The sequence below is a fragment of the Lepidochelys kempii genome, chromosome 9 (assembly GCF_965140285.1).
Source record: "Lepidochelys kempii isolate rLepKem1 chromosome 9, rLepKem1.hap1, whole genome shotgun sequence".
Classification (NCBI taxonomy): domain Eukaryota; kingdom Metazoa; phylum Chordata; order Testudines; family Cheloniidae; genus Lepidochelys; species Lepidochelys kempii.
In genome coordinates, this window is record NC_136388.1 from 87,561,387 (window position 1) to 87,576,163 (window position 14,777).

Sequence of the window (14,777 nt, forward strand, 5' to 3'; positions counted from 1 at the left end):
TCGGCATTAATATTTACAATGCTTTTATAAAGGAGGAAGGGAGAGATGTAAATATTAACCTTTTCCCCATCCTTCCTTTCTTCAGCCACACTTACAGATTCTGGGTTCTTCTAAGCAAAAGAACAATGTAGGGGTGTTAGCAGTGCTTATCACCCTAAAGTAAGTGGGGTGGGGACATAATCCTGTTCTCCCTCTGCACCAACCAGCAGAGAGAAGGACATACTGTAAAACGCCTTCTTGATCCACCACTGGGGCAGTATGACGCTGTGCCTATATGTTAAGTAAATCTATATAGCTTCAATCTTGTTCAAAGTTGAGCTCCTAGTATTTAGTTAACTTCCTCTGCACATCCAACAAAGCAAACTGCTCATGTGGTTAATGTAAAAAAGACAAGGCAAAAAGGTATTCTAACTTCTAATAATAATATTATTTCTAAATGTTTACTGTTAGCTAGGACTTTGCAAGAGGAAATCTCGCCACACCGGCAGAACTTGATTCATCACTGTTCATACTGAAATATTATGTAGTATTAATATATTTGGAATATTCAGTTAACATTTCTGAAGTATAATTAAATCATATTTCATCTATGATGTAGCAGGATTACAGTTTATGGGACATATTTCAAATACATGTATTTTATGTCCAAATATATTTAATGCTAGCATTTCCTTAAATTAAATGTTGTTAGTAGATAATTAAGGGATTTGATCTGAGGTGCTGAACACCCACAACGCTGATTGTCTTTAACTGGAGTTGTGACTGAAAATCAGGCCCCTGAATTCCTACAAATATTTAAACTATTTTATATTTCCATTAAACGGGAATTTTTAGAAGGTTTTCATCTTTTCAGATGTACTGAAGGCCTGACCAGCACCTGTTGAAGTCAGCTGGATCTGGTCCTAAAGCTGTCAATGGCTACTCCAATAAATGTTACCAATTTTTCTATAGCAAGAGATAGATTTCATGTGTATTAACAAAACTAACTACAAAGAAAGGGAAATATAGAGACATCTAGATATTTGGTATTTTTAAAGGCCAACCATTTTCACACCTGGGTGCCAAAAGTTAGGCTTCAAAATCCATATTTTGGTTCCTAAATCATACAGGTGCCTAACTTAAGCAATAAAGTTTGAAAATGTCAGCTCTACCCCATTACACAGGTGTAATTCTGGAGTTAATGTATTGGCTTCAATTGAGAGAGTCTGGATTTACACTGCTATAACAGAGATCAGGATTTATCTCTAATAACACCTTCTATTTAGAATGGAATCTTAACAGAGTAGGTTGTGCAACCCCTACTCACATTAGTGAACACTTAATCAAGCAGTTTGAAAGTAACCCTATCTGACTGAGACATTCACAGTAGAATTGTCTGGTTTAAAATACTATAAAAATTCTCTAGCTGGATAATTTTTGCCATTATTATTTCAGTTTGATTTTGTAAAACTGATGGATGGAAAACAGTTAATTAAACAGGAAGCAAGGAACTCAGAAGAGTCTCAGCACGCTCCTAGGAATTTGATCTTAACATCCCTGCAAGAGACAGGTTTCATTGAATATATGGATCAAGGAGCTTGGCACATGGCATTTTACAATGACGGAAAGAAAATGGAGCAAGTATTTTTATTAACTACAGCAATTGGTAAGAACAGTTACCCTGCCATTCCTATTCTGGTTGTTATGTTAAAAAGCTGCATTTGAAAAGGAATTATTGAGCCTGATTTCCAATCTGATTTCAACAGATTTTACTTTGTTTTGATTACCTTGACTTCAGTGTATTTGCTTCTCCTTTACACCAGGGTAAGAGGAGAATCATGCCTCTCGTTAAAAATGGACATTATGAATTAATGAAACCTAAACCTTTGGTATATCTTAAAATCATTAATTACTAGTGTTGAATGTCTACGTATTTTCTAGGTGTTTTAATCTATTGCAAGAAATTACAGGGGAAGTGTGCTCCCTGTGTATATGGCGCCCACCCACCTTAAAAAAAAAAAAACCTGTTGTATGTTCTTCTTCTTCCTCTCTAGTAGGCAATAGTTGATTAGGAAACTGCCCACCCATGTGCTGACATTATTGATAAGGATGGGGTGGGTACATAACAAAGAACCAGAGGAAGCCATTTGGCTTGGTTCCATTGAAAACATAAGAAGGCAGGGAGGTGGGCTGCAGGAAGTGTTTGCTAAATAGAAAAAAGCAATAGAAAAAAGAATGCTAATTGTGAGTGGTTATTAGAAATAAAGGAGAGTAAAGAGAAAGCACAGTGTTTTAATAGTTTAAAAACCTGAACCGCTTTCTGTTAGAGGTACTATGTACTGTTGTTATTCAGCTAATTAAAAAGGTTCAAAAAGTACAAGATTTGCTCAGTAACAAAAACATAAAACAGTTTTTGCACCTTTTTTGTCAACCATGCAGTGCCACTCTTTGGTACACAAATATCTACCTGCAGTAGGCAACTATCTGAAGATGCTCTGTGTTGTCTTTTTGGTGAATCTACCTGCAGTTAGTCTTTTTTAATTAATTAAAGGTGGGGAGATTATTTTACTAACTTTAGATATTGTTGGTGAGCGGTTCTCACAAATAGGGTTTGTTACTCATTAAAGTTTAATTTAAGGTACAGTACTTCAGTATTTCCAGCAGTTTTGGTTTGCCATAAGACTTTAACCACTTTGCCCTTTAGTTAACCTGTTCAACCATATGTTTAGCAAGATGTCTTTACCAGTAATGGATATCCCATCTGCTCTCTATAACAATTATGTTCTATTTTTACTTGATGCTAAAGACCTTAATGTATGGGCCAGTGGAGAGTGCCATTCAAACACACAGATTATCAAGGACTTCACTCAAAGTAATCAGAAAGGCAACAAGGAATTGTAAAGGTGAATTTAGTCTGAAAGAAGACAAAATTTACTGTGTTTAGAGTGGAAAGTGAGCCTCTTACAAGCAAAAGAGACATGATTATTTAATCCCTTGTGTGTGTTAGCCTGTGATTTAGCATTGGAAGAGTTTCCTTTGCATTTTTCCATCCCAAGGAAGGCTAAAGATAAAGTTTGCCTCCACACTGAAATGTCATAGGCTTTACCCATGGCACTTAGGGATTTCCACCAAAGTCTAATGAGAACATCTAAGAACATAAGAATGTCCATACTGAGTCGTGCCATTGGCCCATCTAGACTAGTGTCCTGTCTTCCAACAGTGGCCGGTGCCCCATGTTTCGCAGGAAATGAGCACAACAGGGCAATTTATCAGGTCATCCATCTGCTGTCATCCAGTCCCAGCTTCTGGCAGTCAGAGGTTTAGGGACACGCAGAGCATGGCATTGTGTCCCTGTCATCTTGGCTAATAGCTATTGATGGGCCTATCCTTCAGGAACTTAGTTAATTCTTTTTTAAACCGCCTTCACAACATCCTCTGACAATGAGTTCCACAGGTTGACTGCGTTGTGTGAAGAAGTACTTCATGTTTGTTTTAAACCTGCTGCCTATTAATTTCATTGGGTGACCCCTGGTTCTTGTGCTATGTGAAAGGGTAAATAACACTTCTTTATTCATTTTCTCCAACTATTCATGATTTTATAAACCTCCATTGTATCCCCCCTCCCTTAGTTGTCTCTTTTCTAAGATGAAGAGTTCCAGTCATTTTAATCTCTCCTTATATGGAACCTATTCCATACCGTTAATCATTTTTGTTGCCCTTCTCTGTACTATTTCCAATTGTAATATATCCTTTCTGAGATGGGGCAACAACTGCACACAGTATTCAAGATGTGGGTATACCATAGATTTATATAGTAGCATTGTGATACTTTCTGTCTTATTATCTATCCCTTTCCTAATGGTTGCTAACTGCTGCTGCACATTGAGCAGATATTTTCTGAGAACTATTCACAATGATTCCACGAGCTCTTTCTTGAGTAGTAACAGCTAATTTAGACCCCTATCATTCTGTACGTATAATTGAGATTATGTTTTCCAATGTGCATTACTTTGCATTTATCAACACTGAATTTCATCTGCCATTTTCTTGCCCAGTCACTCAGTTTTGTGAAATCCCTTGTGACTCTTCACAGTCAGCTTTGAACTTAGCTATCCTGAGTAATTTTGTATCATCTGCAAACTTTGCCACCTCACTGTATACCCCTTTTTCCAGATCATTTATGAATATGTTGGACAGCACTGGTCCCAGTACAGATCCTTGGGGAATCCCACTATTTACCTCTCTCCACTGTGAAAACTGCCCGTTTGTTCTTGCACTTTGTTTCGTACCTTGTAGACAGTTACTGATCCATGACAGGACCTTTCCTCTTATTCCATGACTGTCTATTATGCTTAAGAGTCTTTGGTAAGGGACCTTGTCAAAACCTTTCCAAAAGTCCAAGAACACTGTATCAACTGGATCACCCTTGTCCACGTGTTTGTTGACACCCTCAAAGAATTCTAATAGCTTGGTGAGGAATGATTTCCCTTTACAAAAGTCATTTTGACTCTTCGCCAACATATGTTCTTCTGTGTGCCTGATCTCTTGAGATTTAGCATCTCTGCATATCACACCAAACAGGAGTAATTGCACAGAGGTGTCTGAAACAGTACTCCACTATTTGCTAACATACTTCCTCACAGTAGTATAGCCTTTTCACTGAGAAAACAGGAAGAAGAAATTTAGAAATATGACTTACTTTTTGCTACTATTGAGAAGTTAGATGCTTTGGACTCAGGCTATTGAAAAAACATCACATCAGGTGGCAAACTCTCCTTACTTTCCTGAAGAATTTGGTAAAGGAGCAAACTGAGCTACTATAAACTAACAGGTTTCAGAGTAGCAGCCGTGTAAGTCTGTATTCGCAAAAAGAAAAGGAGTACTTGTGGCACCTTAGAGACTAACCAATTTATTTGAGCATAAGGTTTCATGAGCTACAGCATCCGATGAAGTGAGCTGTAGCTCACGAAAGCTTATGCTCAAATAAATTTGTTAGTCTCTAATGTGCCACAAGTACTCCTTTTCTTTCTACTAACAAACAGTGATTCTATCTGTGAAGAAAGTTTTAACCTCGACGACACTGGGTTTTTTACCTTTGAACAGACAGCTGTATGTAGGATATGGGCAGCTGTGTGCATGCCAGTGAATATCCATCCACATGGTGTAAGCTCATTGGGTGATTCAGCCCAAATCAAAACACAGTAATCAGCAAGAGCCAACATAAATCAAACCAAGTTACCATAAGCAAAAAATAAATAAATAAATAAAGATGCTTATGTCAGTTATGTATGCAGTTACATCACTTATTTTGACTAGTTAAGGATGAATTTCAAAAGGGTATTGAAACATTTCCAAATAGTCCAAACATTTGAGCCTCTTCCCTGAGGTAAGGCTCTCCTTCCTGTCCCAGCGATGGTGGGCAGATACTCTACTTCTCACAAAAGATCTTTTTCATGCAAAAGGATGTCCCAGGTCCTACTCCCCATCTTCAGAAGTCCTTCTTGTTGTGAAGTCAAATGCTTCTTTCCTCTTCTACTATTAATGTTGAGCACTACCCAAAAGTCTTTCTGCTAGGCTCTGCTCCTTTACTCAAATTACACCAGTTTGGGGGCCACCTGGCACTCTCTGCAACAGCTGCATGTTCTGTATGGGTCTTGCATCCCAGGACTGACCTGGTTCCACCCTGCTTGTTTTGTGAGAGCTAACATAATTGAAGCCTTACATTTGTGTGGCTGCATGGTCTTGATAGATAGCTATTGTATTGATCTAAGCTACTGTACACATTGAAAGACTATGGGAAATGTGAATTTAGATAAAGAACTATTAACAATTGTATAGATGCAGGTTTAAGGACCTGTAATCTATAATGGTTTCTTCTCCAGAGCTGGAAGTTGGAATGATCTCCAAGTTTAGCATAAGATTTAAAGAGATTTACTTCTGGAGACCTGAACCTCAGCACTGATTTACTGAAGTGAACTTAATCACATCACATCTTGCCAATCAGATTACTAACCTACATTAAACTACACTTTATTCATCCCTTTTTGTAAAAGTGGGAACCCTTTTCTCCAAAAATAGTTAACTATAGTCTTAAATGAACTTGCCCAATGCCTTTCTTCTGTAAACAGACTTAAATTAATGGGAAAAAAAGAGAAAGCATTTAAAGTAAACTGAAAATTTCTCAAAAATTACTTAAATTCTTCTAAGGCTTTTAATGGTGGTGAATTTAACACAAACACTTACTTTAAAAGCTTTCCATTGTAGCATATTACAAATTAAATATTACTTGTTACATCTAAGCTGTCAAGACAAATCTAATATTTGTAAGTTGCTTGAACAAAAAAACTTTGCTTGATGCTGCCTACGAATGAAAATGAACAGTTTGTCTCAGCACCTTGTTTGGATCTTGAGAAATGTATTGCAGATGATTGTGTTGTAGCTGACACTCATTTCAGAAGTCAGTTCATTCCTTTTATTGCTTACAATTTTCTTTATAAGTAGAAATCATGGATGGCTGCTCCACTAATTGCAATGGAAATGGAGAGTGTATCTCAGGTCACTGCCACTGTTTCCCAGGATTCCTCGGGCCTGACTGTGCAAGAGGTAATCTCCTATTAACTGAGTTAAAATACAAGATGATGAGCATGATTTTTAATATGAATCTAGTGCTTGTGAAGAATGTCAGACTGATGGTCCAGAGACTAAAGACTTGCTAATGTGCCTTTAACCCTCAGCTGGATGGCCCCTTCAGGTGATGCTTAGGGTAGCTTCTGCCCATTCAGTCTTTGGCCAAGGGGGTGCTAATTAAGGCCAGAGATAGTTTTGTCACATAGCCATCTTTCCTCTGCAAACTGGAATAAAACTATCAAAAACCCATTCACATAGGCCACAAACCAGCTATCAGATACTAATAACTTTTAGGTTTCAGAGTAACAGCCGTGTTAGTCTGTATTCGCAAAAAGAAAAGGAGGACTTGTGGCACCTTAGAGACTAACCAATTTATTAGAGCATAAGCTTTTGTGAGCTACAGCTCACTTCCTCAGATGCATAAAAATAACTTTTAGTTACTACTAACGTGGATTTGAACCAGCAACCCACAGATGAAAGTTTCTTTTTCCCCTTAGCAATCCACAGTTTCTCCTATCTCTCCCTCTCACCATTCTGTAATTTTAAAATCCAAAAAGAGGTATATTTAGTATTTAGTTTATGATTTTTTAAAAAAATTACTAACAAAAATGTCTTGTTAGAAAAGCAATAGAAGTAAAACCACCTGTTCTATGCCCTAAGACTGAGGATCGGGAATGACAGAAATTCAAAAGAGGGAAGTTTTTTTTTTTTCCAAAATCAAAAATATCACTTTCCTGATATTTTAAGGTGTCAGAGATAAAGAAGGAAATAATTCCGATTCACTGTAAAGATCAAGAGTGAATTCAAGATGCACTGGTATTTCATATAAATGGCTGTAATAATTGGTAGGTACAGTCTTCTGAATATCTGTGTATATGGAGTTCTCAAATCTATTCTACTCTTCTCTCAAATCTAAGATCAATTTTACCTCAACATTATACTTTGGCTCAGAGATTGGTTGTAGAACTTTTCACCTCCAGGTTTCTGTTTTACATATGAATCAGTAACGACCAAAACTACAGTAATCTTAAAGTTGTTCAGTGGCATAAAGAAAATAAGTGGGTTGTGTCTTAGTTCACAGTTAACAGGTATTAACATCACAAAAACCATCCCCACAGTTAGCAATAAGAAGCATCATTGTGGGAAGTCTCACTAAAGAGATCAAAAGGTGGGCAGAGAGACTGACCTATGGTCCATATTCTTTATCTCTAGAGCTGCCCATTTTAGGTGAGTTAAGGTACATTAATGGAGCAGAATGGTGACACTGGCACTGTAGCGGAACATGTTTGTTGATAAAAAATAATTCATATTCCAAAGCTTTCAGTCTGGCCCCTTTTGCAAGAACTAAAATCACATTGCCAGTCAATGCAATACTGTAATTAAAGAATGATAAATGCAATAAATGTTAATACCCTTAAGAATTTACATGTATCTCGGAAATCTAATTCTTTGCCTTCTTCAGACTCATGCCCAATACTGTGCAATGGAAATGGAGAATATGAGAAAGGTCACTGTGTATGTCGCAATGGATGGAAAGGCCCAGAGTGTGATGTTCCGGAAGAACAATGTATTGATCCAACCTGCTTTGGCCATGGTACTTGCATCATGGGAGTATGTATTTGTGTCCCAGGATACAAAGGAGAAATTTGTGAGGAAGGTTTGTGCTATTTCTCTTATTTCTACCGTTTTAGTGTGTTTTGTTTAAATTGATGCCATCTTTGGCATTTAAATCCTTAGGAAACCATGTCGATTTTAATTACTCTTGAGAAATAGTAGGATGCTTCCTGGTAGGTAACTTCACCGGGTCATGGGAAGCATGTTAGGCTTCCAAATCCTATTTGAAGTCAATGGGATTTAGGCACCTACTTCTCATTTGTCAAGGGACACAGAAAACGTTTTTATGTTGGGGGCTCAAGTTACAAAAAATAACAGTTCACCTGGCTGTTGAATAACAACAACTATTGAATATTGTTTTTCACGCCATCTAATTATTATTGCAGGGACAATCCTCTGCCAACTCAGTTTGTTCTCTACAACCCAGGAGTACAGTTCTCTGATAGATTTCAAGCAGCTGAGACTTTCTCTTTCCCTGGAGTATCAGCTCACTCTTGGTTGCCAGGTTGAAGGTCTCTCCTTAGCAGGCTCTGGCTCCTTTCTGCCCTGGCTGGGAAATGTCTCAGCAAGAATAGGTTCTTATTCTTGTGAAAAGGAATATTCTGTATGCCTGAGTGAGGGTTACCTGCCTGTACTTCTCCCAATATTTCTGCAGCCAGGCAAACTGTTTCCCTCTCCAACGTAGTGCACTCGCCACCTGTCGCACCCCTTCTGTCAGGGGTGGATGCTGCAAAGGGTTTTCTCTGGCCTTCTACTGGCCATCTGCCTCTCGATAGGTTTTCGGTGGCTGAGTCCTCTGGCCATGTCACGTAAAGTTCAGTCCCCCTTTGCGGTAACAAAAGGTCCAACTGAAAGTCCAAGCAATAATTCTTCTGCCCATCTCAGGTTCCACTGACGAGTTCTTACTGGCCCTCCCTCCAAAAGCCTAACTTGCTCCTGCAGAGTTACTCCTCTGTTGCTTGCTGAAGGATCCTTACTGGCTCTCCGTCAGGGCCTCCTTCCCCAGAGCCTAATCTGCTCCTGCATTTGGGCTCGGGGTTGGTAAGAAAATCCAAGCTCACCTTGTGCTGTTTCCCACAGCCTGTGCTCAACACAGCCTCTCTTTGGTTCTCAGGCCTCTTGTTTCTCAATTCTTTGCTGAACTTATAAGTCTTCAACCGTCTCGAGCTCCACGGAAGTACTTTTACTGATCCTGTCTCAGGGCCTCCCCCCACAGTAGCCCAACCTGCTCCTTCAGAATTCTCCCTTTGTTGCTTCTTGTCTTAGCAGGTTTTCCCTCACTGCTTTGCTTCCCCAGGGTCTCTGGCAGCTTCCTCTAGGGATCCCCCTGGTCCTTGTAGGCCCTAGTTCTGCAATCTCTCTCCCAAACTGAGTTCTCCATTCTGTTTGTATAGTCTTTTCCTAACCTTTTCACAGCTGATGTCACTAATTATCATTAAGTTGTCATATCACCATCAGCTGGGGGCTAACTGCTTGGTCACAAGAAAGGCTGACCCTGACTTGCCTTAATGTGCCAGCCAGCCTGTCACACCCTCCTTCCCCAGAGGCTTTTGATCTTCCTGCTTTTTCTTTGCAGGAGGAGCTCTGATCCCCTCTCTAGGGAAACCAGAGATAGGTTCAGCTAGCTACCACTCCCCGGGGCTGATTCCCAGAGCATCCTGATTGGCTCTTTCCCTCCTCCACCTCCCAACCCCACATGACTATCAAATGCTCTTTTAACAAAGGGATGTGGGAGGCCAAATGTCATTGTGAAACCATGCTTTGATTTTTTGGCTGTCCTTTAGCTGCCTCTGACCCCAGTCCTATTATGCATAGGAAATAAACGGCCTCCAACTGCCATCTAATTTATAGTCTTTTCCTTGTCAGTCTGTGGCTAAGAGAGGAACCCAGAAGGTTACAAAGCAAAATATAAAAGCAGATGTTTTTTAGTGTAATCAATAGATCCAGGTGTAGGCTGTTTCTTCATTCTGTCACCTAGACTGTTCTACAAAGAACACACTGACTATATAAAACCAAGAGGCCATCTAAGTGCTTCCATTTGCCAGAGGCTAACGTGTGTTTTTTAATTAGGCAATCTTATGCCATTCTTTTTAAGTTAGTAGTGACTGAGTGAAATACAAAAACAAAGTGTATATTTTCAAGGTGCTAAAATGAAATCACTTAAAACATTGCTGAAATAAAAAGAAAGAAGCTATGCTTCTAATAACAGGTGGATCAACTTCTGCTGGTTGTAGCATTCACCATCATGTTTCTACCATCATATAGAACAGAAACCAAAAGTCAGTTGCCTGATACTGTTGGCATTTCTGAGAGACCTCATCAACCACAATGTAAATCTTTCCCTGGGCATAACTTTGGGAAACAAGACATTCTTTCTGTTCATCCTGATTGATGATTTTCAATGGCTCCATTATTATTAAGCTACTGGTAGCATACTTTGTTTCCACTAGTATACAGCTTTTAGATACAAACTACTTTTGACTAAGTACACAGATGAAACTTTCACACAGTCCAGATTCTCTAATTGGAAAAAGGCATGAGACAAATACGAGAGGAAAATATCTATCATGAAGCAGTTGATATTCTTAAAAAGGCCACAAAGAATGTTGATACATGTATTCAGTACTCTAGGGGGAAGATTAAAATAGGAAAGCCGAATGAAAATACTAAGTGTTGTCTTATCCAAGGACTTGCACTGCAAGGCCATCATACTGAACAAACTAAACTGCACTTTTAAGTGGGTAGAGGTAGAGCTTTTTTAACTGCTTTGTTTGATCCTGATGTTTCGAAGTGGCTGAAAAAGAGTCAAAACAAATTCACAAGTTCAGTTATTCAGAATCAGATACTGGAAATCTTACACTCTCTTACAATCTTAAGCTTTCTGGAAAGTTGCATGCAACTATGTAGACGAAACAACAGACATCAACCCAGAGCAAGTGGTTTAATGGCTGCAGCATGAATGATAACATGACATGAACGTACACGAAGAGTTCATTGGATTGCACAACTACATTGGTGGAGGTAGTCGTACTAATAATAAAGATATATTATTGTGTCTAAATCTGAGGATCAGCAACTGTTGCGGAAAATGCTATGATGGTGCCACTAACATGGCGGGCTTAGTAGCAATTGTAGGAACCAGAGTGAAACAGGTGAGGAAACTATACAAGAGCTAAGTAGTATTATTTATTATGTACTCACAGTTGTGGCATGATTTGCATGAAATGCTCTATATCAGGACATTAAATATGAAGTGTTAAGTGTATCACCAGGGATCTGTATCTTCTCCCCAGCAAATTGCACTTTATGCGGAAGCACTGGCTTCACTTTCTGAAAACTACCTTGGACTGTGTGCAGATTGGGAGGTTGTGAAGAACGCAACAAAAGATCCTGAAACAAAACTTCAAATTGGTTTCATCGCAGCTCTCATAGAAAAGTTTAACTTCCTCGCTGATATTGAATTAGGTCAGAAAGATGGTAGACAGTCCATGCAAAACTCTGCAAGTGTTAAATATTTCAGCAATAGAAGGCCAATCTGTTGTGAAGATGACACTCAGTTCATCTGATTGGATGGTCTTAAGTAAAAGCTATAACTTTATCTGGGAGCACATCCATCAAAAATGTTTAAAGTCAGAGATAGTTGGAATGCCTAAATTTCCAAGGAAGAGAGAAATTGCCAAGGAAATGCAAATAGGGACAGGAGAACCCAGCTATACAAATTCAGCAAAGGAATTTTAAAAGTACACATACTTCAAAGAAATTATCTTAAAATGTCCACTATTCAATATCGATTTGTACAGAAAGGCTACAAAATTATTCAAAATCTTGAAACTCTCATAACATCTACTGTATTTTCCACTGCATGCAGCTGATGAAGTGGGTTTTAGCCCACGAAAGCTTATGCCCAAATAAATCTGTTAGTCTCTAAGGTGCCACAAATACACCTAAATTAAAGTTATTCACTAGAGCTTGCTCAATATTTAAGGAACAATTTAGTCCAAATTTAGAACAAATTTAGCCCTTTTGTCTGTTTGCAAATTGTTCATCAGTGATTATGATTTGTATGAGTCTGGTCATTATCCGTAATTGCCCAGTGTATATATTTTGTGAACATGTGAGTTCTTCTTAGTGAGTATTTAGTCAAGGATTCATTATTCGAGATTGGTGGATGACCAGGTGATATTGTTTCAGGTACAGATTCTTGGATCCAAAGCCAAAATTTACTTTCCACAGATATTTGTGAGAATAAAACTTTTCTTTTCCAATAGGAAACAAAATATGGTGCAAACATACCTAATGAGAAATACTAAGCAGTATTCCAAAAATGTTAGGTAGTATCTCTCCCCACTCTGTGCCCAGGTCTATTATTGAAATACCAGTATGGCTGGGCTGGGTCATTACCTGATAGACGTATAATAATGTAAAATAATCTACATTTTAACAAATTGTCTATATAAAAATGGACATGACAGGTGAAGCCATTATGATCTCTGGAGGTCTCTATTATTGCATGAAGATTGCACTGGCGTCTCATTTTAGAGAGTGAAAAAAATGTCTATGCATATTTCTGGCTGTGACTTAAAGGAAATGTGGACAAAGGCTGTCACGTGGTTATATGCACACACTGTTGTGCCTGAGTATCATAAAAGATTCACTGTTGTTCATCATCTTGTGTAACATACATAGAGTAGTTTAAACTATAAATGTAATTAATTGAGTTAAATAAAGGTGAAGTGGTAACCTTAATTTCTTAATTTCCTGCATATTCAAGTCTAATGAGCCTGAGTAAAGACTACTAAAGTGAGTACTTTAAAATACTAATGTGAGTAAGGGTTCCAGGATTGGGCCCTTTATAGCACTTTAGTATAGTTTTGTTTCCTCTTTATCTGTTAATATTGCTCTGCTTGAACAAAATGATTGCACAAGAGCCATTTTATTGCCTATTTAAAACAACCATTTATGTTGTATATTAGAAAATCAATGTAAAAGTGTCAGTGGTATTCACTAAATATTTTATTTATTTTTCTCCAGAGGATTGTTTAGATCCTATGTGCTCTGGCCGTGGTGTCTGTGTTCAAGGGGAATGCCACTGCTCTGCAGGCTGGGGAGGAGTAAACTGTGAGACATCTCTTCCTGTATGTCAAGACCAATGCTCAGGCCATGGGACTTTCCTTGTGGATACTGGCATCTGTAGCTGTGAGCCTAAGTGGACAGGTTCAGACTGCTCAACAGGTATACTTAAAAAAAATTTTCTTTTTTAAATAAAGACTATGAAATTCTTGTGTTTTCTATTCAGTTTCTGTTAGGAAATACTATACTACAGTACATCAGTGTTAATAAAAAAACAATTAATATGATCCAATATCAGACTTTGTGGGACGTGAACATGGAAATTATTTTGGCAGCTCCTGTTTTCATGTTGTCGTGTTGCAAAGATAAATTAGGTTTTTTTCCTATGACAAGCATCATGATTACATGACTGTATAACAGCTAGGGCACTATGCCTGTGAGGGTCTGAATGCCTTTGCTTTCAAGTTGGCGTTAAGAGTGCTCAGCACCTTTCAGGATCAGGTCTTCAATGTATGGTAATAATCCACCTCAAAGGAGACCACGAAAATATCAACAGTCCTGGGATGAATGGAAGAACATTGCCTACACCCAGTAAATCATGGGCAACAGAAGCCTCTGGCAAAAATAAATTCTAAAAGAAAAATGAATTCCCATCTGCTGTGCTGGGATAAAAACTAACTTCTTCCTTAAAGGACCATCTAGGTTTAATCCCATTCAATTTGTTTAAGTGCAGAGATGATCTCACTATGTACTTTTAAAAGAACTGACTGTGCTCGGAACAAGAAACTATTTAACATTTGATTCCTGTAATAGATCATGTCGTTTCCAAGATGCATGCCTCTGTCATTTTTTTATTTTTTGCTCATAGCTTATGAGGCTCAGTCAATGATTATAGCATTAGCTGTCCCCTCTCTCTCTCTCTCTCTCACCACAACACAACACAAACTAGATCCGAATGATAGTTTTTTCTGAATACTTTGCAGTACATCTAATGCTCCACGCTTGCAAGGTTCTGAGCATCTCCAGGGAGTTGCTGGAGACCTTTCAATCCCACTGGAGCCAAGCATGCGTAATCGGACCCCCTTTCTTCCTTCCAGATGCACAGATAACATTAATGACAGCTAAATACAGGTACATATGGGAACAGACTTCCTAGTGTTTTCTCTGTAAATGTATCACTAGCTAGAAACCCCACTTCAGCAAGGCAATTAAGCACATGCTTAAGTCACATTGAATTCATTAGTTAAGCCCACGCTTAAGTGTTCTGATGAATTGGGACTATAGTGCCCAAAATGTGGGAACATTTATAAGCAGCAATATACTGAACTGCCAGTAATTCTGAACGGTCAGTGAATGGTTGTTCGAAAGACTTTTCAGCATTCAGTCCATGCCATGGGATTAATAATACATTTCATCTCATTATGAGCCTGTCGGATATGATACTTCCGTTGATAAGAGTTCCGTCTACTGGCTTTCAATAATATGAA

At 38.5% G+C, this 14,777-nt stretch overlaps 1 protein-coding gene across 11 annotated transcripts in view; it reads left to right on the forward strand.

The window, feature by feature from the left end:
- TENM1 (teneurin transmembrane protein 1) overlaps positions 1 to 14,777 on the forward strand; it is a 1,397,628-nt gene that overhangs the window by 1,200,244 nt on the left and 182,607 nt on the right. For 9 of the 11 annotated variants that reach the window (XM_073361279.2, XM_073361281.2, XM_073361264.2 and 6 more), the window contains 4 exons: positions 1,435 to 1,645; positions 6,478 to 6,582; positions 8,069 to 8,263; positions 13,252 to 13,452. In XM_073361279.2, the coding sequence (XP_073217380.1) occupies positions 1,435 to 1,645; positions 6,478 to 6,582; positions 8,069 to 8,263; positions 13,252 to 13,452 (712 nt within the window). The remainder of the gene's footprint in view (positions 1 to 1,434; positions 1,646 to 6,477; positions 6,583 to 8,068; positions 8,264 to 13,251; positions 13,453 to 14,777) is intronic. The other 2 variants (XM_073361276.2, XM_073361278.2) reach the window with 1 other exon arrangement.